At 38.6% G+C, this 27,630-nt stretch overlaps 2 protein-coding genes across 13 annotated transcripts in view; both read left to right on the top strand.

Annotated features, from left to right (window-relative positions):
• Nucleotides 1–13,287, top strand: part of Zc3h11a (zinc finger CCCH-type containing 11A) — a 40,495-nt gene extending 27,208 nt beyond the window's left edge. For all 8 annotated transcript variants that reach the window (XM_063239942.1, XM_063239944.1, XM_063239946.1 and 5 more), the window contains 6 exons: nucleotides 4,660–5,163; nucleotides 5,389–5,468; nucleotides 6,830–7,160; nucleotides 7,684–7,850; nucleotides 8,576–8,643; nucleotides 9,188–13,287. In XM_063239942.1, coding sequence (XP_063096012.1) covers nucleotides 4,660–5,163; nucleotides 5,389–5,468; nucleotides 6,830–7,160; nucleotides 7,684–7,850; nucleotides 8,576–8,643; nucleotides 9,188–9,446 — 1,409 coding nt within the window. In that variant the 3' untranslated portion in view covers nucleotides 9,447–13,287. The remainder of the gene's footprint in view (nucleotides 1–4,659; nucleotides 5,164–5,388; nucleotides 5,469–6,829; nucleotides 7,161–7,683; nucleotides 7,851–8,575; nucleotides 8,644–9,187) is intronic.
• A 6,914-nt stretch (nucleotides 13,288–20,201) lies between these two features.
• On the top strand, nucleotides 20,202–27,345 carry Snrpe (small nuclear ribonucleoprotein polypeptide E). 5 transcript variants are annotated; one of them, XM_063240246.1, is made up of 6 exons: nucleotides 20,202–20,353; nucleotides 20,784–20,814; nucleotides 21,540–21,604; nucleotides 22,248–22,310; nucleotides 23,224–23,302; nucleotides 26,867–27,345. In XM_063240246.1, the coding sequence occupies exons 1-6, from the start codon at nucleotides 20,300–20,302 to the stop codon at nucleotides 26,920–26,922; spliced, it is 348 nt and encodes a 115-aa protein (XP_063096316.1). In that variant the 5' UTR covers nucleotides 20,202–20,299; the 3' UTR covers nucleotides 26,923–27,345. The 5 variants fall into 5 exon arrangements, with proteins under 5 accessions (XP_063096316.1, XP_013013544.1, XP_063096317.1 ...); XM_013158090.3 differs by lacking the exon at nucleotides 21,540–21,604 and having other exon boundaries at nucleotides 20,205–20,353; nucleotides 20,784–20,810; XM_063240247.1 differs by lacking the exon at nucleotides 21,540–21,604 and having other exon boundaries at nucleotides 20,228–20,353; nucleotides 20,779–20,814.
• The last annotated feature ends 285 nt before the right edge of the window (nucleotides 27,346–27,630 follow it).

The raw sequence follows: 27,630 nt of genomic DNA, 5'->3' as shown, positions 1-27,630 counted from the left end.
TGCTATTGAATTTGCTTATTAAATCTAGTAGTCTTTTGGTGGAATTTTTGTGGTGGAATTTTTGGGGTCTTCTATGTAAAGTATCATGTCATCTGCAAATAGTGATGATTTAACTTCTTCGTTTTCTGTCTTTATTCCTTTTATTTCCAGGACTATGTTGAATAAGGGATGGAGACTGGATATCCTTGATTTTAGAGAGATAGTTTTCAGATTTTGTGCATTTAGAATGATGTTGACTGTTGGTTTGCCATAGATAGCTTTTTATCAGATTGAGATAAAGACCATCTATTCTAATTGTCTGTAGGGTTTTTATCATGAATGGGTGCTGGACTTTGCAGTAAGCTTTTTCTGCATCTATTGAGATGATCATATGATTTTTGTCCTTGGCTCTATTAATATGGTGTATTACATTTATGGATTTATGTATATTGAACCATCCCTGCATCTCTGAGATGAATCCCACTTGATCATGGTGTATAATCTTCTTGACAATTTGCTGCCTTCTGTTTGCCAGTATCTTATTAAGGATTTTTGCATCTACATTCATTAGGCCTGTAATTCTCTGTCTTAGTTCTTAGCTTTGATGTCAGGGTAGTGCTTGCTTCCAGTAATGAGTTTGGGAAGTAGTGGTGTTAGGTTCTTCTCTAAATTTCTTGTAGAATTCAGCAGTGAATCTGTCAGGGGTTAGGCTTTTCTTTGTTGATAGGTTTTTAATTACATCTTCAATTTCACTTATTGATGCTTAGTTTAGTACTTTTATATCTTCTTGATTCAGCTTTAATAATTTATATGTGTCTAGGAATCTGTCCATGTCATCTGTATTTTCCATCTTATTAGACTACAAGTTTCAAAGTAGGTATAGACTTCTGGATTTCTTCAGGGTCTGTTGTGATTTCCCCCTTTTCATTCCTAATTGCATGGATTTGAGTCTTTCCTTTTTTTGATAAGGTTAGATAAGAGTTTGTCAATTTTAATCTTTCAGAGAACCAACTCTTCAATTCATTGAGTCTTTATTGTTTTTTTAGTTTCCAGTGCATTAATGTCTGCTCTGATTTTTATAATTTACTCCCTCATATGAGCTTTTAGTTTAGCCTGCTCTTTTTCTAGAGGTTTGAGGTTCACTAAGTTGTTTATATGTGCTTTCTCTGTTTTCCAAATGTGGGTGTTTACTGCTAAAAATTCCCCTCTTAAGATTGCTTTCATTGTGTCCCATAAATTGTAGTATGTTGTGTTGTCGTTATCATTGTTTGAGACTGTCCTTGAACTCACTTTGTAGTCTAGGCTGGCCTCAAACACACAGCAGTGGTCCTGCCTCAGCCTCCCAAGTGTTGGGATTAGAGCATGCAACATCACACCTGACTGGATATTTGTATTCTTTTGAAGATAGCCTTAATAGTCTCCAGAAATGTTTAGGATTTTCTCTGTACTTCACCTGGTGTGCTGAAGCTTTGCAGTATTGGATCTAAGGTCAAATCTTATTGGTTCATTCTGGAGTATTCAGTGGGGCCCTTTGAATCTAAGAACTTGTCATTAGTTCTAGACCATATTCCTCTAATTTCTTTTGAGCCTGTCCTCTCCAGTTTTCTGTTTCCTTCTTTTTTTTTTTTTTTTTTTTTTTTTTTTTTTTTGTCTTTTTCATTTTTACCGGTACCAGGGATCGAACTCACGACTGCCTGCTTGCAAGGCAGGCGCTTATGCCACTGAGCTAAATCCTCAGCCCCCCTCTCTCTTCTGTTTCCTTCTTATAAAATTCTTATAAGTAAGTGTTGAAACTTTGGTACATAGTAAAGTATAGATCAGAAATTGACACAGAATGTTCTGTAAAGGGCCAAGTAATAAATATTTAAGGCTGTGGGCTAGAATGGTGTGGCTTAGTGGTATAGTACTTGCCTAGCACTACAGGGCCTAGGTTCATCCCCAATACCACAAGAAACAGAAAGTATTTTAAACTTTGTGGTTTGGTCTTTGTCCTAACCACTCAGCTCTGTCATTATAGTGTGAAAGCAGCTACAGGCACTGTGTAAATGAGTGTCTGGCAAAACTTACTTCCAAAATTAGGCAGTGGTCAAATTTGGCTAGTTTGCCCATTCTATTTTAAACAGCTGATTTTGCACCAGTCTTTTAGTTAGTCTTTCAAATGAGTTTATTTAGCGCTTACATTTTTCAGGAACTTATTTTGTTCCATGATTTGTCCTTTTTTCAAGCCTGGTTTCAGGCCACTGTGGAGTTTCTAATTTGAATCTAATTAAATTTGTTATTGTTTTGATTGGGATTGGGCTTTTTTGTTGGTTTGCTTTGGTGTGGTGGGGTGAGGTGAGGTAAGGTTTAGTTCTAGGGCTCAGGCCCAGGGCTTCATGTGTGTGCTAGGCAAACTCAGCATACCCCCAGCTCCCAAATCCGTTGTTAAAATTCGTATGTGTGTTTTATTTTTAATGCTTTTCTACAGTTGGAAATATTTGGCCTAGGTTTTCTCCGTGGTTCTAAAGGCCTTTTTGAAGTAAGTCACTTTCCCAACTGGGACACTTGGTTTACGTCTGCCCAGTTGAAGAAGGTGCATCAAAAGACCACTTGTTATGGCTTATAGGAAGGAAGGTTGGGGCCCATTACAGTTGCTGTAATAATAAAGACTGAGAGGACCTAATATTTTTCCTTTTCTTGCTTTGCTTTTTACTGATTCTCCCCCACCCCGAGCCACCCTAGATGTTTTGATTTGTACTTGCCAAAGCCTAAAATTTCCATGTATTACTTTTTTCCCAGCCCTAATATCTTCATAATGTGCTTTTTTTTGGGTAAATGCTCTTTTTCTTGCATGACTGGCTCAGCTGTTCTACAGGCAGCTGTTGAATTTATAGTATTTTTGTGTGTGCACTCATGTGTATGAGTGCATGTGTGTTGTGTGCTGAGGAGCAGTCCCTAGAGCCTTGTGCATGTTAGGCAAACACTCTTAGCTACATCTTTAGTCCTTAAATTTCTATCCTAACACTTATCTTAGAGCCCACTGTTGCTTTTGAAACTGGCTAGCCCATAGTGGACTGTTTAATTTTGTTAGGAAGAGCAAATCTCAGACCTGCTATTCTTCTTCCATATTTGTATAAAGTCAAGCATCTGCTTTCTCCCCCACCTTTTCTTGAGGTACTGGAGCTTGAATCCAGGGCCTTTGCACTGAGCTTTTTTAAAAATTTTTGAGACTTGGGTCTAGCTAAGCTGGGCTAGAATTTGTGCACTTTCTGTTTCAGCCTCCGAAAGTGCTGGCATTTAAACATGTGCCATCATCTAACTTTGTCTGAGAAATTCTTTTAATATTTGTGCTTCAGGGGCATCATACTTTCTCAGGATTAGTATGGACATTATTTTAAATATGTTCTGTATCATTTTGATGAAATTTTTGTAGAAAGCCTTGTTACCATTCATGTCCCACCCAGAGGTGGTACTTTTGAGAACAGTTCACCATCTTGAAATGGACAAATTTACAATTTTTTTTTTTTTTTACGTCTAAGGAGATGTTTCAGTAACCCTTTTGTAAAAAATACCGTACTAATATGTTGCAGAGAACCAAATATAGTCATGGTTTTCATGAAGTATGTGTTTGGAGGTGCAGGCAGTTAAATACTGTGTGATCAAAGAAACTAGATTAGATGATGGCAGAATCTAAACTGAACTCAATTAAACCATCCAGGCAGCAAGAAAAATGAGATGGTAGGGAATATTCCAAATAGAGGAGATAGTAGACTCATAAGATTCAGAAAATGATAACACACATTGTAATTTTAATCTCATTAAAAGTCATTATTCATTAATTACCATATTTAAGTGTAAGTCTCCAAATTACTATGATTAATTTTTGGTGCTGGGGATAGGACATGGTGGCATTCTGTATCTGAGCTACATTTCCCATTTCCCTACCCCTGCCCTTTTTCTGAAACAGTCTTGCTAAGTTGCCTTGTTTACTTGTACTTTTTGCTGTTATTTTTTTGCTTTTTGAGATAGGGTCTCATTATGTATTTCAAACTAGTCTTGAACTCACTATGTGTAGTCTAGGCTAGCCTCAAACTATTCTCCTGCCTCAGCCTCTTGAAAGTGCTGGGTTTGCAGGTGTGCGCTACCGTGCCCAGCACTATCTTGTACTTTTGTATATTTTAAATGGTAATCATGGTCATAAGAAGATTCAGAATGAGACTCTTAAGTGTGAAAAGCTTATCTTAATCCAGAAAAGTTTGGTGTTAACCAGTATAATGTGAAAGTTCTGAGGAACATCCATGAATCATTCCTAATTACAGTATTTGTTATAGCAAAAATCCATTTAGTATATATCAATTTTGGCACATATCACAAATTGTAGAACAAAATACTGACAAGTACTAAGATATGACTGTATTTTGATTCGTGAGGTTTATGATGATACAGTTCACCAACTCATAAGAATAAGATTGTGAATAATAATACAGCCCAATGGTTTTTGCCCTTCATAGTTTTTGTGCAGGGCTACTACCTGCTTGAAATACACAGTAATCTAAAATTGATAGTGAAACTAATGTGATACTTTTGATCATTTTAATTTTATTTGCCTAAGTTGATAACCTGTGTATTGTACTGTATTTATCCACTGGTAGAGGTCATAAGTCATTAAACTCCAAGTCTGACTTTTTTCCCTCAAAACAGAGAGAGTTAATAAAGTTGGTGAGATCCACGTGAAGACATTAGAAGAAATTCTTCTTGAAAGAGCTAGTCAAAAACGTGGAGAATTGCAAACTAAATTCAAGACAGAAGGATCTTCAAAACCTGATGATTCTACATTGGAAACAAAAAGCTCCTCCACTGTCCGAATCAAAACCTTCTCTGAGGTCCTGGCTGAAAAAAAACATCGACAACAGGAGACAGAGAAACAAAAAAGCAAAAAGGATACAACTTGCATCAAGCTAAAGACTGATAGTGAAGTTAAAAAAATGGTGATTTTGCCACCTGTCGCTGTGAGCAAAGGACAATCAGAGGAGCCTGCAGGTAGAACAAAGTCTATGCAGGAGGTGCACATTAAGACACTGGAGGAAATTAAACTGGAGAAGGCACTGAGGATACAGCAGAGCTTTGAGAGCAGCACAGGTTCCCAGCCCCACCCCGAGGCCACCCTGGGTACAAGGCGGCTGCTGCGAGTCACCAAAAGAACAGGTATGTGGTCCTGCTTCTCCAAATAATAGCTCAAAAAATAGTGTGCCATGCAGTCTTCATAGTTCTTTGAGAACCTTGCCTAGATTTTGCAATCGCTGGATTCAAAGAAGCTATTTGTTTAAAGTAATACTGTGTAGACCTTTGATGTTTCAATATATGTTTTGAGACTTTATAATTTTCTGTAAGTTACCACCTAGTGATAACTAGTGATGCCTTTTAATATAGGTGTGAAAGAAGAGAAAAGACTTCAGGAAGGAAATGAAGTGGCTTCTCAGAGCAGTGCTACTAGGACAGAGGCCAGTGAGGTGAGTTGGTTTAAAGTCGTGTAGTCTGGCTTGGTAGCACATACCTATAATCCCCCAGGACTCAAGAGACTGAGGCAGGAGGGTTGCTGTGAGTTTGAGGCCAGTCTGTGCTGTGTAGTGAACTAAAGCCCAGCCTGAATCACAAAGCAAAACCCTGTCTCCAAAAAAAAAAAAAAAAAAAAAAAAAAGATTTTGTAGCTTTGTGCATGGAAAACAGCCTAGCTGAATGGTCAAATGCAGCTTTTACTTTTAGCTGATGGTAAATATCTGTTAAACATGTTACTGATGTATTATTTAAAGTCCCTTATAATTTCCTGTAGCTCTCTGTATGTCGTTGTTTGCTTGGACTTTATAAAGTTTTTTTGTTTTTTTGGTACTGGGGATCAAACTCACAATCTTGCACTTGCCAGGCAGGTGCTAGCTATATCACTGAGCTAAATTCCCAGCTCCTATAAAGCTTTTTTCAAATTTGCCATATTTTTTAAACAGGTTCTTTTTCTTCTGCTTCTGAATCATGCTATGCATTGTGCAAAACCTAATGACTCAGCCTCCCAAGAGCTGAGATTCTAGACATGTGCCACCATGCCTGGCTAAACTTTTCTTTTTTAAAATAACAAGCCAATGCAGATTGCACATGTCTATAGTCCCAGTTACTTGGGATGCTGAAGAAAGATCATTATGAAAACTCAGGAGTTCAGGGTCAATCTGGGCAACATAACAAGGCACAATATAAAAAAAAGAAAAGTGAAAGTAGTCATGGTCACACTGGTGATCCCAGCACTCTGGAGACTGAGACAGGATTGCAAGTTTGAGGCCCGGTCGTGCAGCCTGTTCTAACTTTACTGTATGATTCTAAATGTTTGCTTTTCCTGACCACATATTTTATTATGTGAAAATAGTCTTTTTGGACATTAAGGTTTTATTTTACACATTTATAAAAAGAAATCTGTGCATAGGTTTTTGAGTAATTAGTAGTATTGGTGTTAGACTTTTTTTTTTTTCTGAGATAAGGTTTCACTCTTTTTATTCAGGCTGGCCTTGAACTCTCAGTAGTTCTCTTGCCTCAGCCTCCCTAGTGCTAAGATTACAGGCATGTGTCACTATGCCTGGTAGTATTTGACTTCTGGTCATATCATCTAACCTGAAAAAATCTGAATTTTTTGTTCTATCTGTCTTCGTTTTTAACATTGCATTTTTTCATTTTTAGCATTTATTCTCTGTGTAATATCAAGAGGCTTTTCTCTCAGGTTCTAGATCATATAACACTCTGTTTAACTTCATTGTTGGTCCGGTACTTTGTAAATCGTCATAGGTTTTTAGAAGTATTAATTTTAATTTTGTCATTTTATATTTGCCAAAAGGCTTCCGATGAGACTGTAGGAGTTGATACTACAACATCTCCAATCAAGAGATGTGAGACTATGAGGGAGAATCATACTCAGAAACAGCAAGAGAAGGGAGCCTCACAAAAGGAAAAGTCTGTCTTGACACCCCTGTGGGGAGATGCAGCCTCTTGCAATACCCATGTGGTGGAGAAGCCTCTGCTCACTGCTGTGCCCGGTGTCACATTACACCTCAGCAAGCGGCTTCCTACAAAGTCATGCCAGAAGATAGAGGTAGAACCCTCAGGGATTGGGGACTCAATACTGAATGTGAAATGTGCAACACAGTCTTTGGAAAAAAGGGGTAAAGGTGAGTGTTTTTTAATAGTGTATCTTGCTTTAGGATATCAAAATTATAGTACTAGGTTTCTGGAACTCCCTTGGGACAGTTGAGTTGGATTTTGTGTATCTTGTGTCCTGATCACAGATACATAGTAATATTTGATACTAATATACAAAGATAAAACTAGATGAATTCCTTTCTCAGAATTTAATTACTGTTTAGTATGTATGCTGCCAAAGACAGCACTTAATTGATGTTTGTTTAAATTGCTATTTCAATAGCTTTGTCAAAAACTTTTCTGTGGTGTATCTTTCCTCTGATTTTGAAGAAGAAAGATACCAGGGAATTGAATAGTGACCAATTCAAGAACTAGTGAAAAGGATTGAGTGTGTATTACATCTCAGGTTCTGGATCACGTGTGGATAATTGAGTCTGGAGTTTTATTTTTTGTTATCTCAAGTACAATAGAAATTTTGGTATTTTATTGAGTTATTCTTCATATAAAAGGTGCTAATATAGCTGTTAATCAGATATTTTCTGTTCCTTGTAGCTAAACCCAAAGTAAATGTGAAGCCATCTGTTGTTAAAGTTGTTTCATCTCCCAAATTGGCCCAAAAACGCAAGGCTGCAGAGGTGCATCCTGCTGTTGTTGCAGCAGTGAAGCCACTCAGCTCCAGCACTGTCCTGCAGGAAATCCCAGCCAAAAAAGCAGCTGTGGTAAGCAGCACATGCACTGGAGGGTGCTTTGTTCCAGTGCTATAGGAAAGATTGACTCTCCTTGGCTCTTTGTGTGTAGCACTTCCTGCATTTCCTGTGCATTTCAAATGTTTAGTTTGTTACTACTGTATTTCACATTTACACTTAGACATTTGTGAGGTGTTGGGACAGGATTTTTTGAAAGCTAATTTTTGGGTGGCAAGATATTTTGCTTACTTGTATACTTAGCCTGTGGATTATTAATTCTTGGATTCCTCATTGTGAAGAATGATAGCTGCCAGGATTGGTAGCACATACCTATAATCCCACCTTGCAGGAGTATCCTGGACTATGCAGTCAGACCCTGTCTGCAGAAAACAAAGCCAGGCATGGTAGTGCACACTTAGAATCTCAGCACACAGGAGGCTGAGACAGGAGGATTGTTGAGAGTTCAAGACCAGCCTGGGATACAAAGTGAGCTCAAGGCCAGCCTGAACTGCATAGTTTGACTGTCTCAAAAAGACAAAAACAAAACAAAACAAACCACCACAATAAAAAACAATAGTCAGCTGGTTGGGGTTGCTTACCTTGCATATATAAGCCCTGCGGTTCAAGTCCCAGTCCCCTAAGGAGGTGTGATGGGGGGGTGGGTAGAGAGCCATGATTCTGAAAAGATAGCAAAAGAAAATGGATAACCTCTAATTAACACCTGACTCTTATGAATTATCTTATTCTTCATTGTGTAGGCTGTTGTCCCACTGACCTCTGAGGACGAATCAGTCACTGTGCCTGAGACAGAAACACCTAGAGACAGGTAATGCATTGTAATTTTTCTTTTCTTTTTTCTTTTTTTAGGAAGACTATGTCCACCCAAGCATCAAGATTAGCCATAGTAGATAATTTTCCTAACTCAAGCTGTATGCTACTATATTGTTTATGTTTTCTAGAGAGTAACACTTAAAAGTTTAGCCACATTTACATAACTCTGTTGAATTTCAAATTAATTGTTAAGAAAACAGAAAATTCAGTATTACTCTTCTTTGGTGCCATTGTTTATCTTTTGTCTACATTATCTAAAAGATGTTTTTGGGTTGGGGGATAGCTCAGCAGCGCAGCGCTTGCCTGGCAAGCACAAGGTTGTGAGTTCAATCCTCGGTACAAAAAAAAAGTCATTAAGTACCTGGGTAAATTATACCCTTAAATTGTAAACATACTTGCTCTCAAATCAGTAAAGCAATTTTGTCTTATATATGTGCTCAGAAACAACTTTAGTTAACTCCTTGTGTCCCTGAGATGAGTTCAAGCTAACCATTGAAAAGAGGGAGGCTTAATTCTGATCACCTTTTTATTTCTTACAGTTTTGTGCTGCCTCCTGCCCAGTCCTCTTCAGACCCCATACCCCCAGAAGTATCTGGGCCTTCCTCATCCCAGATGGCCACAAAAACTCGCCGACTCAGCTCTGCCTCAACAGGAAAGCCCCCCCTCTCTGTGGAGGATGATTTTGAGAAGCTAATATGGGAGATTTCAGGAGGCAAATTAGAAGCTGAGATTGACCTGGATCCTGGGAAAGATGAAGACGATCTTCTGCTTGAACTCTCAGAAATGATTGATAGCTGAAGGCGGCAGTGAGAACACTTAAAAAAAAAAAAATCACCAAAAAAAGACTTGTTTCTGTATTCTAACATGTACCTGAGATGATTATTTCTTTATTCTTGAATTTGCCCCAAATCAGAAGTATACCTCTGCATTACTGTTTGTGTTCTGGATTCCTCGGGGTTAGATTTTTCAAGTCCCTTGCTAAGCATTTTATGTTATTGTTAAGTATCTTTGAGAAAAAAGTTCTGTAATACCCTTCTCTCCACACACACACACACACACAAAAAAAAAAAGACTGAGAGGGAGCTCTGAGTTGAAAGGGTGTAAAAGAACTTAGTGATTCCTTGAGGTGTTTGTCATGTTTAACTGTTTTCCTCTTTGTTGTATTCTTTCTTTTACGTATTGTCTTAATGTACTTAATATTATCTATGTTTGAAATGGATAAAGACAGCTGCTACCATTGTGGACCAAATTCCATACTACCACTAAACTGAGACCCCATTCAGTCTGTGTCAACGTACATGTCTTTTTAATGGTATTTGGAGATTTCAACTAAGCTTTAAAGAGACCTGAGTAGCTCAAGAGAAAAAATATGGACATAATTCTTTGGACCTGATTTTGATGCTTAAGCTGCTCTGTATGCCTCTGAAGAGCAATAGCTAATTTATTATTACTGTAATTTTAAAAAAGGCTTTAAAGTGCCTCAGGGGTCCCCTAAACCTGATTTTCTACTTCCGGGAGTCCCTAGTTTAGAGGAATTATTTTTTAATATGAAAGTTGTCCCTTCTCCCTTCAGCCTCCATTGGCATTGAATTGTCACAGGGACATAAAGTGGTCAGTTTTTAAATTTCTAACTTTCAACAAGCTCCTCTTGTCCAGTGTTTATTTGGTGCCCTTAACCAACTGAACAGGAAAAAAAAATAACTCATTAAAGCTGCAATTATTTCTCTAAGGACTGTAGCAGTACATTGAATTGTACTGTAGCTGGGATTTTGAGATGCTCTGGGGGTGTATTGTATACCTTCCAGTTTTCTTCACTAATCTGAGTTTTTCTTTAATTCATGTTGGTCTCCTTCATATCACCTCAAGGTTTAGACTTGTGAAGGAACAAGTACGATGGGGATAATAGTCTTGAAGGGAGACACTGTCCATAATCAGGAAGAGGAAAGAAGGACTTGTCCATTTTGATATTTCGCAGTAGGTGGCTAGTTTTGTTTCTCATAAAGAAATTGAACCACCTGTCATGTTGGCTCCTAAGGAACTGCTGTTGTAAGTGGCTCATCAAGAGTTGAACTTCATGTAGCCTTGTTGGGAATATGAAAAGGAAGAAAGCCACAGGACTGCCCATTCAGTCTTGGGAAGATCTGGATGATTCTGCACAAGTAAAAATAACTTGAAATTTATGTACAGACACACCTCTACCAATCCATCTTCAGCTGACTGAATGTTGTATTATACCCCTTTTCCAAAGCGGGTGGAATGTTCTGGTTTCACCACAGGTTTTATAAACTCATTGCATATTTGGAATCATCTTAAGGATTCCAGATACCTTTTGTATATAACTGTTATTCTTTTGCTTTTTTAAAAATAATTTGTTTCATATTTAAAACCCTTGTATTAGTGATTCATGTTCAGCATTATTTGAAATCATCTGCCATGACAGAAAGGAAATACTTACTTGTGTTTCAAATAAAACTGGTATAGGAAAGTCTTGACGTGGTAAATTAAGTAGTTTTATACTTGGCCCAGACCCACCTTGGTTAGCAGCCAAACCGTCACTGGCCTTTCAAGTAAACCCTGTTTCTGTTTGGGTTTAGAAGACTTCCAAGGACAAATTCAAAATTAATCACAACTGTGTACAGTTGTAGCTATATAACTTTAAATTTTAAAAATGCATGTTGACGGATATGCAGATTGTTTCCAAAATTTAGGTATTATGAATTGTGCTGCTATAAACAAGGAATGCATGTATCTCTGTAAGATGTGCTTATATCTTGTGAAGATACCCAGAAGAGTTACACCAGAGTCAAAAGGATCTCTGGTTTTAGTTTTTTGGAGGAGTCTCCAGAGTCATCATGTGTTCTTTTTCCAGTCAACTTTGCAGCATGGTCCCCCTTTCCCTACAATCCACCTGCAATTTTTGAGTTCTTGATGATAGCATGCTTACTGGAATCAGCTCAAACATAAGTGGGCTTTGATTTGGACAAAGATACTGAACATACTTTTTTTCTGCATTCTGTAGCCTTTAATGGTTCGAGAAGTATCTATTCTTTTTGAGTTTTGAAACTTGAACTTTTATTTTGGGGGTGTCTAATGGTTTTGAGATGTTTATATGTTCTAGATGTTAATTCTCTGTCCACAGAATAGCTGACAAAGATTTTCTCACTCTGGAGGTTCTCTATCCAACCTATTTGTTGTTTCCTGTAGAAACCTTAATTTTACATAATCTCGTGTGTTGATTCTTTGTAGTATTGCTTGTGCGACTATTTAAAAAGTCCTTGCCCATACCCGTGTCTTCAAGAGCTTTACTTTTTTTGTTTTCCAGCAGATTCAGCGTTTCTAGTTTAATATCTAGTTCTCTATTTCTTTGGACTTGGTTTTCGTAGTGTGTGTGAGATACAAGTCTGGATTTCATCATGCTTTGGAATCCCCAGTTTTCCCAGCACTGTTGTTGAAGAGAGTGTCCTTCTCCATGTTCTTTGTCTCTTCGTCCAAGTGTCCAAAAGTATTGGGTGGTTTCTTCACTCACTGTGATCAATACGTATGTTTTTGTGCCAGTACCATGATGTATGTATCACGGTAGGTTTTTGGCATAACTTTACATCTGAAAAATCATTCCTCCTGTTTTGCTGTTATGCCCAGGAGTTCTTTGGTGTATTTTGATTTCATATGAATGTAGGAGTGTGCATTATGGTTCTGTAAAGAACACAAAGTAGTTTGATGAGAATTGCATTAAACTTATCTACTATTTATTGGAAAATGGACATTTTGACAGTATTGGTTGACTGTGCCTATCCAGTAATGGGAAGTGTCTATTTTCTATTAACTTTAACCTCTTTCTGTTTTCTTTTTTTACTATTACCATTTTTGTTATAGGGCATGTTTACTTTCTTTGCTAAATTTATTCTTAGGCATTTGATTTTTTTCACACATTAATCGGATTGTTTACTGGTTTCTTTTTTTAGTGGGTTCATGCATAGAACAATATTGATCTTGTACCTTGAATTGATTGCCATGATTTTGTTTTCTGTGGTCTGGTATGTGGTGTGGTTCCGATATTTTCCATTTTTTGTTAGATTGTTAGTTGTTGATATTTAGAATTATTTCTGTATTTTGAGTACAAATTTGTTTTCTAATTGTTTTAGAGGAATAACCCAGTATTTGGCTTGTTCTATTGATGCTAAAACAGGTCATTCAGAGAGTACAAATTGTACATTTTTTACCGTTATCAAAATTAATATAGTGATATACCTAAATAATTGCTGTATAACAATTGACATATACATAATATATCAATTATATTGATATATAGTAGATACATAATATATATATATATATATATACACATACAATTGGTATATAGAGATATTCCTCATTTAATAACTTACTTGTTTAACAAGTGTTTGGACTTATGATTGAGGCACACTGTTTGGATTTACAACCGTAAAACCTGTCTTTTTTTGTGCAGTTCTGTGCAGCTTGTTTATAGAACCTCAGTGTCCTTTTTTGTACAGTATACCTTGTTTGTACAGTACTGTACTATCTGATGATTGTACTATATGGTACAGTACTGTAGTTTTTTGTTATATATTACAGTGCTGCATGTAAAAGTTATGCAAATAAAAGCAAAGTCATCAAGTTAGAGTTGCCTTTGACCATTTTTTGTTCTGAATATTGTAATTATATATTATGTACAATTTCTAATGTCTTGGCCAATTCATTTAAAGACTTAATCACAGAAGTTGGTCATTGACTAAGGAATACCAGTAATACATAGTATATCAGTTTTATATAATTGATACATAATTCATATATGGTTGATGTATCAAGATCATTGATACTTTTGTGAATTACTTGATAATGAATTTGGCATTTGTGTTTCCATTAATTAATGTTCAGATTCATGTTTGCATTTGTGTTTGTATTTAAGTCCAGAATTATGTTCAGGTTTGTTAGGTTTCATTCAATTCTGGATTTGTATTCAGATTTGTATATAGGTTGTGTTTGTATTTGGGTCATGTGAGGTATAGGGTTCATGTTTATGTGTTTGGGTTTGTTAGAGTCAGCTATGTGTTCGGATTCAGATTCAGGTTTATGTTTGGATTTGTATTCTGGTTAGATAGAGTTCATATTCACATATGTGTTTAGATTCCTGTTCACTAGGATTATGGTTTGGATTTATGTTTGGGGTTAGGTTTGGTGTTGAGAGTTTAGTTTCAAGTGTCTATTCAAGAGTCGGATTCTCATTCAAGGTTCCAGTCTGTATGGGTTCACGTTTGAATTTGTGTGTGGGATACTGTTTAAGTGTGAGTTCAAGTTAGACTTAGGGTTTGGATGAGGGTTATAGTAGGGTCAGGATTAGTGTAGAAGATAGGGTTAGGATTAGAGTCTGCGTGAGGGCACAGGTAAAGGTTAGGGTGTGGGTTAGAGTATGGGCTAGGGTTTGGTTTTGAGACTTATTTAGTTTCTAACACTGAAACTTAGTCCTCATTGTGACTGAAGTGATACCATTAATTTTTTTAAAAAGAGGAAGTGATTAAAAGTGATCTTATATTCATTCAGTGAATTTGAAATTTCAATCAAACAGTGGAAATAAAAAGTGGAATTCAGGCTGGCAAGCGCAAGGTCATGAGTTTGATCCCCGGTACCAAAAAAAAGTTGAATTGAGAGTACAGATATTTTCAATACGTATAGCTATTGTTCAGATTTTTTTTTTTTTTTTTGGTCTTTTTCATCGGTACCAGGGATCAAATTCGTGACCGCACACTTGGAAGGCAGACGCTTATGCCGCTGAGCTAAATCCCCAGCCCCTATGTATAGCTATTGGTAATGAGAGTACATACAAAGTTGTTAGTGACCAAAGTGTACAAGGCCAGGCTCAGTCCCCAGCATGGGTTGAAGGGAGGGCGTTCCCAAGAAGTCCAGTCAACCTTTCACAAAAAGCAGAACTACATCATTGTGACAGCAGGTTTCAATTTTATAAGAAACAGGCCCAAGTGTTGCTGTTTGGCCATATCCATAAATACCAAGAGTTTTATAGTCCATATATTTATCTCGAGATAAAGACCCAGAGTTCTGACTTGAATCCTAAATGCCAGTGGATCATCTCCCATATGCCAAACTGTATATTTTCATCTCAAGGTTTGGAGCCAGCATAGATGGGACTGAAGTAATTATAGTAACACCAAGCTTGACATATACTGATCAAGAAATTTCTAAAATTGTGCCTTGGGCTGGAGATTTAGCTCAGCAGCATAAGCGCCTGCCTTGCAAGCACACGGGTGGTGAGTTCAATCCCCAGTATCAATAAAAATAAATAATACATTTGTTCCTTTACCAAGCATGATGGTACACACCTGTAATCCCAGCACTGTAGGAAGCTGAAGCAGGAAGATCATGAGTTCTAATCCAGCCTAAATGATTTAGTAAGATCCTTCTCAAAATTTTAAAAAGAACTGGGGACTTAGCTCTGTGGGAAGAGGAAGTTTCCCCTCATTTTGCCAGAAAAAAGATTCCACAAGTATTAAAAACATTCGGGGGCTGGGGATTTAGCTCAGCGGCATAAGCGCCTGCCTTACAAGCAGGCAGTTGTGAGTTCAATCCCTGGTACCGATAAAAAGGAAAAAAGACCAAAAAAAAAAAAAAAGTATTAAAAATATTCGATGGCTTTGAATTTAGCAGTTTAACAATAAAAGATGCATGGTCCTCAGTTGTAACTGCTTAATAGGTAACATTTATTAATCTTTTGGAGTTTTTTTTTTTTTTTTTTTTTTTTGAGACAGGATCTCATGCTTGGCAGTTGTAAACTAACATTTGTTGAGTACTTTTTTAGTTCATATACCCATTTTGACATTAAGCCCTGCACTCATTGAAAGAACAATCGGGAGTTGTTCCCAATCCCAATATTGGATATTATAATCTAGATACTATAGTTCCTTTTAGTATTGTAATCCAATTACTGTGGTTCCCTTTTTCATATTCCTCACAATTTGAGAAGTTTTATATTTGTAATCCCATTGAAACATTCTTGGAATCCCAGTGAGTTAGTTCCAGCCTACTACCTCCACTGCAGCTTATGGCAAGAATAAAGACACTAAGATATGTTCAAAGTTACAGGCAGCCAAGAGATCCTGAGTCTGGTCCAGGTGAGGATACATGGAACAAAAATCCAAAGCCTCACCCAAATTTATTGTCTCTCAAAGAAGGGAGCTGGCTCAAGAATGAGTGACAGTCAGTAAGGTGGGAATTACCTGAGTAATGTGAGCTGAGCTAGCCCTGTGATGAGCAAGGCACCTTTGCAATATGCAGGGAGAAGGGTTAGGCAGAAAGACCAACCTGCATAACTCAGTTGGGCTAGCATATGAATGAATTTAGCAGGCTGTTGCTTCACTTTCTGATATGTAAACTTTTGTGCCCTGGGAAATCATGGCCTCTTATTTTGAGGCTCCAACCCAGCTGATATTTCTGGAGCTATGTAGCTCTGCTATCTCGCTGTGCTTAATCACTTACAAGGAACACAATGCAAGCTACGTTTAAGGATGATATGTCAGTACCTCAGTTGGCCTTACTTGTACTGCTTAAAGCCAATTGAAGATAAAAGGAAATAGCATAGCCACCTCTGTATATATCAGTACAGGGAACTAGGGCTCGCTTTAACTAAAGCTGAAGTAGTTGTTCTGCATTCAAGGAGAGGTGTCCAGATTGTGTCCTACAGAGCATAGTGGTGCACACATGTAATTCCAGCACTCAGGAGACTAAGGCAGGAAGAACACCACGATTGAAGGCCAGCTTGGGCTATATAATGGGTTCAAGGCCAGCCTGGCCCACATAGTGAGACCATGTTTCATAAAACACAAATGAAATTAAAAAATCATTGCTTTATTCCCCCATAGTTTCAAGGATATTGTGTTCAGATTTGACTATACATATATTTTTAAGTACCATCGGGTTTGATTATTTGAGAGGCTTGGGGGGGGCTGTTGTTTTTTGAGTAACAGGGAACTCACAACTTTGCACTTACCAGGCAGACACTGTGCAGCTGAGTTATATTCTCAACCCTATTTGAGCTTTTTAAAGAGTTTTAAAACAAAACAAAACAAAACCCCCTTGATTTTAGACAACTGAGGATGATGACATATGCCTATAATCCTAGCTGCTCAGAAGGCTGAAACAGGAGAATCTCAAGTTCAAGACCAGACTGGGCAATTTAGCAAGTCCCTATCTGAAAAAAAGCTGGAGATTTGGCTCACTGGTCTCTATCATGCATGAGACTCAGTTCAGTCCTTCGTATCACAAAAAATAAAAAGGCCTGATCTTCGGAAGCAGCACAAATCTTTTGAAAGTTCCCACAACTCAGACATTTGAATGTGTTAACAATTATCTTTAACAATTTAATAGATGGGGCTGAGGATTTAGCTCAGCGGCATAAGCACCTGCCTTGCAAGCAGGCAGTCATGAGTTCAATCCCCGGTACCAATAAAAATGAAAAACACACACACACACACAAAAAAAAAATTTAATAGGTATAATTATTAAGTACTGTCATGGTTTATGTCAGTGGCTCCCAGGCCTCATGCATTTACATTATACATCTGTGATTGGTTCACTGTATAGTGCTTACATTGATAGTGTCAGTGCTATCCCCACATAGGGGTGGAGCCAGGATGTGATATAATGGCAGGAAGAAGGCAGGCCTTGGTCTCTTGCTGGTTTCTGCCTTGCTGTTTATAGCTGCCATAAACTGTGGCCCTGCCATGCCACCCTGCCTTAGAGCCAACTAAGTATAAATTAAAACCCCCAAAACCTATAAAAAAAAAACCTTTCCTTTCCCACCTTTGAGGATCAGATATTTTGTCTCAGCGACAAATAAAAAATAACTAAGACAAGTAGCATGCATCATACTTAAAACTTTATCCGTTTTTCCTAATATACAACAAAGAGGGCAAAACAAGCCATGATTTTTTTTTTTTTTTTTTGAGACAGTGTCTTTCTATAGACAGTTCAGGCTGGCCGTGAGCTCATTTTGTAGCCCACGCTAGACTCAAACTTGCCATGATCCTCCTGTCTCAGTCTCTCAAGTGCTCAATTACAGGTGTGCACCACTACACCTGACAATCAGCCATAATTCTTAAGAACAGGAATCCAGGACGTAATTTTATATTTAAAAAACATTTAAGACTCAGAAGACATACCCCATGAGCCTATTACTAGTATGGCTTAGTTAGATTTAACAGCTAAGATGTTGAAGAGGCTGTGGCAATAAGCCAAGAACAGTGAATTAAAGGTTAGTCTTGCCCCGTGCTTCAGATTTGTCCTCAGGAACAGAGCAGCAGTTTAGAGATATGACTGTGAGAAAGCAGAGCCAAGATAGAATCTAGCTGAAAAACAGTGTTAAAAAAAAAAAAACTATTTGTTGAATTATGTGAGTGAGGGAATCAGATGGATTAAAAACATTCAAAAGGGGGCGAGGGATTTAGCTTGGTGTATGCAACTTCCTGGAAAGCACAGGTTATGAGTTCAATCCCTGGTACCAAAACAAATAAATAAATAAATTCAAATGGAACAAAGAACAAAATTTCAAGGAAAGAGAAAAGTAAATCGGAAGGACTCCTTACCTGAGGTCACTTGCTTTGGTTAGAAGCTCAAGGAGGATTAATCAAGATTTCAGAAGCTATGAGACTCTTTAAGTGGTGACACAGTACTGTGATTCCAGTGCTCTAGGAGGCTGAGGCAGGAGGGTGAGCCCAGTCTGGACAATTTAACAATTTGGCATGACCCTGTCACAAAATTGAAAAGCTAGGCATATATCGCAGTATGAAGGCAGTGAGTTCAATTCCAAAACTTCAAAAAATTTTTTCATTAATTGCCACACTGTTTTGGACTCTTACCCCCTGGGGCTCAGATTAGAGCATGCAGAACTCAGCCACCATTAAGCCTATGGGTCACTAAAGATAGATCAGGATAAGCCAAATCTCTGCTCTTGAAGAACTAAGGGAATCATTTTAAAAGTAACAGGAGTGAACTGAGTGTGAGTAGTAAATCAACTACGCCAAAGACAAAATCAGTCTGCAACTGTCAAGGACCAGAGTGGTAAGTTTGCTTTAACGTGATCTTTAACCACCCCTCAGTCGTCCTCCAAGCCCCTGCTTCGTTTCATTCTTGCTCAGGGGGCTACTAAAACTGATTTCTTAAAAAGATCTAAAATAGAAACATGACCTGGAGGTAGTGGCAAATGCTTGTAAGCCAGCGTTATGGCTGTACCTCACTGCCTCCCACAAAGCCTCGTGGGGTCATAAGTGGGGAGTATTGAAGGCGGCTGTGTGATGCTGGATTAAGGATGCCCCACCCTGGGCAGCTGGGATGGAATATGAGAAAGAAGCTGCATGCTACTTCTGCTGCTGTTGCCTGCTGCTCACTGCCTTCTGCCTGTCCTGCCCTGCGATAGACTGTTTTTCCTTTGCAAAGCCTTGGAGCTAGTCGATTATGGACTAAAACCTCCACAAACTGTGAGTAAACTTTTCCTCCCTTAACTTGTGGGTGTTGGGTATTTTGTCTCAGCAATGAGAAAAGTGGCCAAGACACCTAGCTACTCAGAAGGCTGAGGCAAGAGGATTGCAAATTTGAAGCCAGTTTGGGCAATCACCCAAATTTAGCAAGACCCTGTCTCAAAAAGGACTGGGAATGTAGCTCAGTGGTACAATGTCTGCTTTTCATATGTGAAGCCCTGAATTTGATCCCCAATTCTGAGGAAAAAAAATAATAATCTGAGTCACTCTGCTTCATTAAATTTTCCAGGAATTAGAAAACTGTATCAGCCCCAGGTATGCTGGGATAAATTCTAGGTGGATCAAAACTTTTAATATAAAAAGCAAAATTCTTTTGTTTGGTTGGCTTTTGAGACAGGATTTCACTACATAGTTCAGACTGGCCTTGAACTTACCATGTAAGCCAGGCTGGCTCGGATATGAGTTGATCCTCTTGCCTCAGCCTCCCAAGTGTTGAGAAGACCGGTGTGTGCACCACAGCAAGCTAAATATACTTTAAACTGATATTTTCAGTTTACCATGGCTTTCTCAGGTCTAAAATCCCATGTAGTCCTAAGAGAACCTATACACTATTATTTCAGTTTATTTTCAATCCCATGAGGAAGTTTATTTTTAGATTTTATTTATTTATATATTGATTGATTGGCGGTTCTGGGGACTGAACCTAATGCCTTCCCACTGAGATAAGTCCCCTACCCTTTTTATTTTTTATTTTGAAACTGAATCTCAGTCAGAAACCGCCCAGGCTGGACCTAAATCTGTGATCCTCCTGTCTCAGCCTCCCATAGTTTGGCAAGCAAAAAAATAAAAGCCCATGGAGACGGGAAAGCCCAGGCATCGGTCTACCGCTTCAAGCCCGTCCTCGGCACCTCCTCCATCTCCCTCCAGGTGGCGCTAAGCTCAGGTCCCAAAGCACAGTTGCCTCAATTTGGCCTCCTCCGGAGGCCGTCGAGCATAGGAGCGATGCGCCTCTATGGGTAGAGAGGCCTTTCTCAGGAGCCGCCCCGGTTGCCTCTCGGCAGCCATGCGTTTCCGCTCTCGGTTTGCCCGCTCCGGAAGTTGCCGTTAGAGCTAGCGTGGTGGGTGCTGTGGTCCTTGTCGGGTTCCGCCATGGCGTACAGGGGCCAGGGCCAGAAAGTGCAGAAGGTGATGGTGCAGCCCATCGTATCCTGCGCGAACGTCAGACCGGGAGTCGGGGGCCGGGAGGCTGGGACGAACGCGCGGGCCCGAGGGCACGGCGTGCGGGCCCGAGGGCGGGGAGAGCGCGGCCGCGGAGGGAGCCGCTGGCACGGGGCTGAGGCGGGGCCTGCGGAGCGGCGGGCAGAGGCCGGGGGTGGGCGCTGAGCGGAACCCGGAGTTGGCGAGCGCTGTACGGGCGGAAGGAGGCTCGGGGTCTGGGAGGGTTAAGATGCGAGAGGGGTCCTTCGAGGGAGTCTTGGCCGTTCCCCGGGGCGAGGCGCTTCTCAGCCTGCCGCGTGTAGCTTCCCGACTTCGCTGTCAGAACAAAGATGAGGGGGCGAGTTGGGGTCAACCCTCGGATTCGGGGAGCAGACGCTGCTGTGGTTTTTTTTTTTCCTTAATTCCAGTGGTGCAGAACCTCATCTTCAGATACTTGCAGAATGTACGTAAGTCGCGTGTGAATTGGTTTGTAATCACTACTTAAGCAAAAGTTGAATGTATTTGTTCATCTGTATCAACTTTCTTGATCATGATGTTCTAGAGTTTTAAAATAGATGAAATTCCCGAGGTTGGAGGGATGATTGAAAGGAAGGGTCAGAAGAGATCTTCGGTAAATAAGGTGATACATGTCTGTGCCAATTTAAAGTGTATGCTTCATTACTTTCAGAGATCAAAAGTACTCCACAGTGTTTATTGGCAGATGCAACAGTGGCATTTGGGCATTGATACTTTTCATTGATTTGGCAGAACTGGGATGGAAGCCAGGACCCTATGGGTGCTAGGCAAGCTCTCCAGCCAAGCTCCATTCCCAGTTTTGAAATTCGTACTTTTGTCGAGTAAGGCCATTGGAAACTGTTCAACATCTGTACTCTAGGAAAGAATAACCCAGTCACCTTAAATCAGGTCATAATGGGCTGTTTAGTATTTGTTGGAAAACCTAAGTAAAGGAATCACACACACACACACACACACACACACACACACACACACACAAAAGAAAGAAAGAAAGAAAAAATAGATTTAGCGGCCTTAGTGGCAGCTGCTGTTCTTGGGAAGATTTTAGCAACCAAAATTAAAATTTAGATTTAGATTATGTAGCAATAGAATTGAAAAATAAATTGATTTTAAACCACTGTAGTGTTTTGTTCCTAAACTGGGTCTCATTGTGCAGTTCGGGGTGGCCTTGAACTCAATAGAAATCCTCCTGCATCGGTCTCCCAAATGCTGGGATTACAGGTATGCATCGCCATGCCCGGCAAGCATTGTAATTTAATCCTCAGAATTGAGGAACCCTTCCCTGATTGTTATGTGTGAGACATGGAAAACTGAGAACCTAGAAATGTTACTCTTGTGGGCCTCTATTTTGTTGTAACAGATAAGAAGAAAAACCCTAGTCAGGGGGGAGTTACTGCTTTGTGCTTGCACCATTAGCAGTTTTCAAGGTTAAGTGTATTGAGCCTGGTCTTGGTAAGAAAGGTGGAGCATGGCGACACATGCCTGTAGTCCCAGTTCTCTGGGAGGCTGAGGACGAAGATTAAAGCCAGCCTGAGCAGTTTAGCCAGAGCTAAATAAATATTAAATTAAATATTAAATATTTACCTCAAAATATTTTTAAAAAATGAAGGAGAAAAATACAATTACATCTCAAAGTTACAGGAAAAATTAATAGCTTGGGCAGTCTCGGTGTAGCATTTATTAAAAGGAAATGTTTCTTGGCAGGTTACCAGTCTTGGTTATCAGTTCTTAGATGTGGACTCATTGGTTGAAATTGTTAGCTTATATTCATTGGAATGTTTCAAGTTTCATTTCTTTATTGTTTAATCAAGTGACTAGAGCTTCTTAACTTTTGTAAATACAGCTATTTTTATTATTATTTCAGAGATCCCGGATTCAGGTGTGGCTATACGAGCAAGTGAATATGCGGATAGAGGGCTGTATTATTGTGAGTATCCAGACTTTTTCACAAAGAGGTTTGTTAACAGATTCTATAGAGCAGTATACAAAAGATCTAGCCCCAGGAAAGCTTTTTGGGGCATAGTAGTTAGCCTCTTGTAGGTGTTAAGGGTTAGATAATTCAGAAAACAGGGAAATAAGGTCAGTGCTTTAGCCAAGTTGCACAGGCACCTGCCTGGCAAGCACAAGGTCATGACTTCTATCCCTGGCACCAAAAAAAAAAAAAAAAAGGAAATTAAATTTATAACAATTTAAACAGTACAAGTATTGAAGGGAGGGGACAAAAGAGGGGTGGGGATTAATGCATAGTTTATATTAGTGATAACCTGAATAGAGCTGGTGGGGTTAATCTTCTGGGGTAGGAAGGTACGCTAAGCAGTGGTCCTGTTTGTGTTTGGTGATGATGAGTGTTAAATCCAGAGCTGCATGCATGTTGAGCATCTGCCCTACCATTGAGCTACATTCCCTACCTCAGTAATGTTTTAAGGAAAAATAAAATATCGTTGGAAGTATTATGTTAGGACACCGGTATTCTGTGTAGAGATCAGTGATTCTATTAATCTCCCTTTCTTTGATTACCAGTTGGCAAACAGGCATAGTAGTTTGTGGAGAAAAATAGGGAGAGCATTGGCTTATTGCTACGAATATACATATGTAAAATACTGTACGTTGGGTACTTTATAAAAGGGAAGGTGACTTGCCGGCATAGCTAATGGATACTAAGTTCAAATGATTGAAGAATAATTTGGGCTACATTCTGATCTTCTTGGTTATTTTCTTATTTAAAAAGAGGTTTCAGGTGTTTCAGTTGGAAGATTACCAGAAGAATGGATACATAATCTTTTAGAATGATCTGGTTATGATTTACTTGAAAATGACTGTCAGTTGTCTCTCTTCTCTAGGGTTTTGATGAGTACATGAACCTTGTTTTAGATGATGCAGAAGAAATTCATTCTAAAACCAAGTCAAGAAAACAACTGGGTGAGAAATATAGTTGATTTTACGGGATTCTGAAAGTGTTTAATTCACTCACAGTATGAAATGAGTTGCAACTCAGTTCATACTTAAATTTAGTTTTGGGCTGGGTTATAGCTGGCCTGCCTGGCAAACACAGGGTCATGAGTTCAATTCCCAGTACAAAAAAAATAAAATTAAATTTAAAAAGATAAAAGATAAGGTTCCTTTGCATCTGAGAAGTTACTTTTGGAAGAAGAAAACACTTGAAGTTTTTCTCTGCCACTTAATTCCTTCCCCACCCTTTCTGCTTCTGTCTCTATTCAGTTTTAACCCAGGTCATGAAAGATGAATGGTGTTAAATATAATGGTCATTATTATTGTTCGTTGTATTTTAACAGAAATTGGCACTGTTGACTGCTCCCTTGTTTCCTTGGCTCGGTGGCATACTACTGTAGTATCTTGATACATGAACTTTATTTTATTTATTGATTTATTTATTTTTATTGGTACCGGGGATTGAACTCACTTGCAAGGCAGGCACTTATGCCTCTGAGCTAAATCCCCAGCCCAAACTTATGGTCACAATCCAAATTGTATAAGAACCAAATCAAATTTCAGCGATAGGGGCTGAGGATTTAGCTCAGTGTTGGCCTGCATTTGTAAGCACAAGGTCATAAGTTCTATCCCCAGTACCAAAACAACAACAACAACAAATTCAGTGATAGGTTTGATGTTGACCTTACAGGAAAACTTGATTTGGTTCTCATCCAGCTGGGTTTGTGATCAGACTTGTGAAAAGAGTTAAGTTTATATTAAGGTACCTTTGTACTCAGGGTTTCATTTTTCATCTCCTGTTCTTTTCAGATTTTTGTATATTCATTTTTTTTGAGGCCCAGTCATTAACTTAAGAGTTGCTTGAGGCTTGGTTCTATTCTTTCTTTCCTGGCACTCGAGAACAGCTTTGGATATCTTCTATATGTTGACAACCAAACTTGTTTGTGTAGCTCAAATCTCTGAGCCTCTGTAGCATCCCTCCATGAAGGTCTCGAAGGCCCTTCAAACGCAGCATGTCAGAAATCAAACTCAATTTCTTTGTACACACTGTTTACAACTGTTCAGTGTTCTCTGCAATTGGATGGCTGCAGTTTGCCTTCATTGACGTCTCTGCAACTACTTCAACCCTCTCTGGGTTCTCCAAAGTTTATAGTCATCTTTTTTTTTTTTTTAAATGGTACCAGGGATGGAACTCATGATCAAGTGCTTGCCAGACAGGCGCTTATGCTGCTGAACTAAATACCCGGCTTACAGTCATCTTAAAATGTCTGTCTGACCTTGTCATCCCTTTGCTTGCAATGCTTCACTGACTTTGTCGCTCTTATGATAAAACTCTTTCACAAAGTCCTTTATGATCTGCGCTTATCTCCCCCTGCTCATTTTGTATCATACTCTTGACTCATTTTCTGAGCTTTATCCACTCTTGTCTTTTCTCACTTCTTTTTTTTTTTTTTTGTTATTGTTTTTTTTTTTTTTTATCGGTACCGGGGATCGAACTCACGACTGCCTGCTTGCAAGGCAGGCGCTTATGCCGCTGAGCTATATCCCCAGCCTTTCTCTACTTCTTTGAATCTGCAGTTTTCACACCATCAGTTTATGTATATGTTGCTCCCTATGTCTTTAGAACTCACATCACAGCTGACTGTGATGCCACATACCTGTAATCCTAGTAGCTCCTTAGTTGGTAAGAAAACCGTGGCTGGACGGAAATATTTACCCATCTCTTATCAGGAATGATTTTTTTCTAAAGAGTGTTTTCTCATGGTTTCTAAGCGACACAGGTTTAATTTCATTTAATTTTATAAATGGACTTTGGCAAGCAGAAGTATTACTTGTGCAGTATTTTGCGTTTTACCCTATGTGAAATAAACTGCATTTGAAGTTTGACACACACACACAATAGCTGCTTGAGAGACCAAGAGAGAAGGATTGTGAATTTGAGGGGAAGGGCTTATTTCTGTATTGCTTAGAGTGGGAGAGAACAACATGTGATCTCAGACTTGGTTGTGAAACATTCACAAGTGGAATTATTTTATTAATGCCTTACCCATAAATATCCCGAAAGTGTATAATCATGTTTATGTGTTTGTTTTGTTTACTTGGGATTGAGTGAACCTCAGGGCCTGCATAGTATTCCCTACCATTTTTGTTATTTTGAGACAAGATCTCACAGAGTCATTAAGCTGCCCAGGCTAGACTGGGATTTTTCAGTCTTCCTGTCTCAGCCTTCCAGAAAGCTAGAGTTACAGGTATGTGTGGAGCACCACACATATGTGTGGATCAGGGATGTGTGTGTGTGTGTGTGTGTGTGTGTGTGTATACTTAACTTAGTTTCTGGAATGTAGTAGAAACTTAACACGTGAATACCATGCCCCCTACTGAGGATTAAACCCAGGGGTTTATGAATGGTAGGCAGGTGCTATAATCCTAAACTATATCCCCAGCTGTTTCTTCTGAATTTTAAAGCAGGACTGCTGAGTTGCCCAGGTTGGCCTCATACTTTTGATACTCCTGCGTCAGCCTTCTGAATAGCAGGGATTACATGGATCACTCTCCTTGGTTGAATATTTTATTTGATTTTTTTTTTTTTTTTTAAAGCCAGTCAAATTTAGCAGTGGGGGAGTGGCATATCAACTTTAGTGACACTAATGTTAATAAGTTCGGATAACCCACTGCCATCGGATCAGCCAAATATTTTATTTTTTTAATCAAGTTAACAAGGGGGCTTTAGGATTCATGATTTCATCGAGAGACATTTAATCATTTTTGCTAAGATCGTATTTGATTTTTATTTAGACAGTGTCTTTCTTTGTTACTCAGTATGTACTCACCAGTATTTTTATCAAAGGTGGGTTTTAGGTGACTTCTTTTTCCCAGACCCAGAGGGGTCTCTTGAACCTATGCTAGATATATGGGAAATAGATTGAGAAGTGATTGATGTATTTCTGTTTAGGCTTAAGTATTTGCCAGCTGTTGATTCCCAGGGTAATATACATTTTGGGTGAAAGACTAATAATATCTGTAAAAGTCTGGGAAATTAAAATAGTTTAATTTTGCATTTGATCAGCCACTCATCAGTTAACACCAGGGTTTTCAAAATATTTGCAGAGGTTTATGAGAAAAGTATTCTCAAGTTTAGGAAATGTTGGATAAAATTTAAATTTTTTTTACTGCAAGGTGGAGTCCTTAGTACATTGAGCATGCTAAGAATGGGTTTGTAACCTGTTGCCTTTTCCATACAAGACATATAGCTTATTTCCAAATTTTTATGAAGTCAGTATTAGGAAATGTTGTGATAGGCATAATCAGTTGTCTTAATCTATAGAAATTATTTCTCATAAAGTAGTATCTACCTGCACTAGGTTATTGTTGAAAAGGTGCGTATGTGCTAATGGAACTGGAAAGCCATAATATATGGCATTTGAAAATGTTCACATGACTTCACAAAAGAAAATATTGATGAACTGGAACAAAATTCTGAGGTATATACATTTGAGTTGGAATATTGATAATTTTTTTTTTTAATCTTTGCAGGTCGGATCATGCTGAAAGGAGATAATATTACTCTGCTGCAGAGTGTCTCCAACTAGAAATGAGCAGTGAATTAAGACAGCAGTGAGAAGCAATGGCAGGCAATTAAGATAAATGTCCATTACAGTGTGTACCCATATAAAAAAGGCAGCTGATTAAGTGGTTTGCCTGGGGAGAAATGTAAAATGTTTGTTCATATTGTTTTGTCTACCCTTATGTTTTTACTGGGGGCAATAAATGTAGGGTTGTTTTTATTAAAAAATGATATTGTTTCTTTCTGTTCAGTGTTAAAAACCTGCTACCTGCTACTTATTGGCACTATTAGTATTGATATTTTAAAGTTTCTGAAGTTAGCAATTGCCCTGGGCTTTTGCTTTTCTCAGGATATAAAGTAGAAAGCAGGAACTCTTGACTGGTAAGCTTCCAGGATTGGGTGGCAAGAAAAGGCAGGCTTCACAAAAATAAAGCTATCCTGCTAATTAGTATATGTCTTCATTAATTCTGACTCTTGAAACTGGGGTTATAACTTAGTGATAGAGCATTTGTCTAACATGGATGCAATCCTAGATTTAGTCCCAACACAGAAGAAAAAATTCTGATTCTGAGTGCTGGAACACTAGAGTTTCTAACTAAAATAGGTTGAGAACATTTTAAGAGCTCCATTATTTGTTTAGTATTCTTACTGAGACACTGTATTTTATTATTAAGCTCAGAGTGTAATGAGAATAGACATGTCTTTAAAGTATATTAAAAGTAAACTGTATTAA

Source organism: Cavia porcellus, unplaced genomic scaffold (assembly GCF_034190915.1).
Source record: "Cavia porcellus strain 051 isolate PalLab524CR breed Dunkin Hartley unplaced genomic scaffold, mCavPor4.1 scaffold_29, whole genome shotgun sequence".
NCBI lineage: Eukaryota > Metazoa > Chordata > Mammalia > Rodentia > Caviidae > Cavia > Cavia porcellus.
Note: the sequence above shows the minus strand (reverse complement) of the source record. Positions and strands in the feature narration are given on the sequence as shown.

What these genes read in the sequence shown, in the direction of transcription:
- Snrpe (XM_063240246.1), top strand. Translation starts at nt 20,300, where the DNA reads ATGGCGTACAGGGGCCAGGGCCAGAAAGTGCAGAAGGTGATGGTGCAG. An exon ending in AGGTGATGGTGCAGCCCATC is followed by an intron (nt 20,354 to 20,783) that starts GTATCCTGCGCG and finishes CCAGTGGTGCAG; the next exon opens with AACCTCATCTTCAGATACTT. An exon ending in GGATAGAGGGCTGTATTATT is followed by an intron (nt 22,311 to 23,223) that starts GTGAGTATCCAG and finishes TCTCTTCTCTAG; the next exon opens with GGTTTTGATGAGTACATGAA.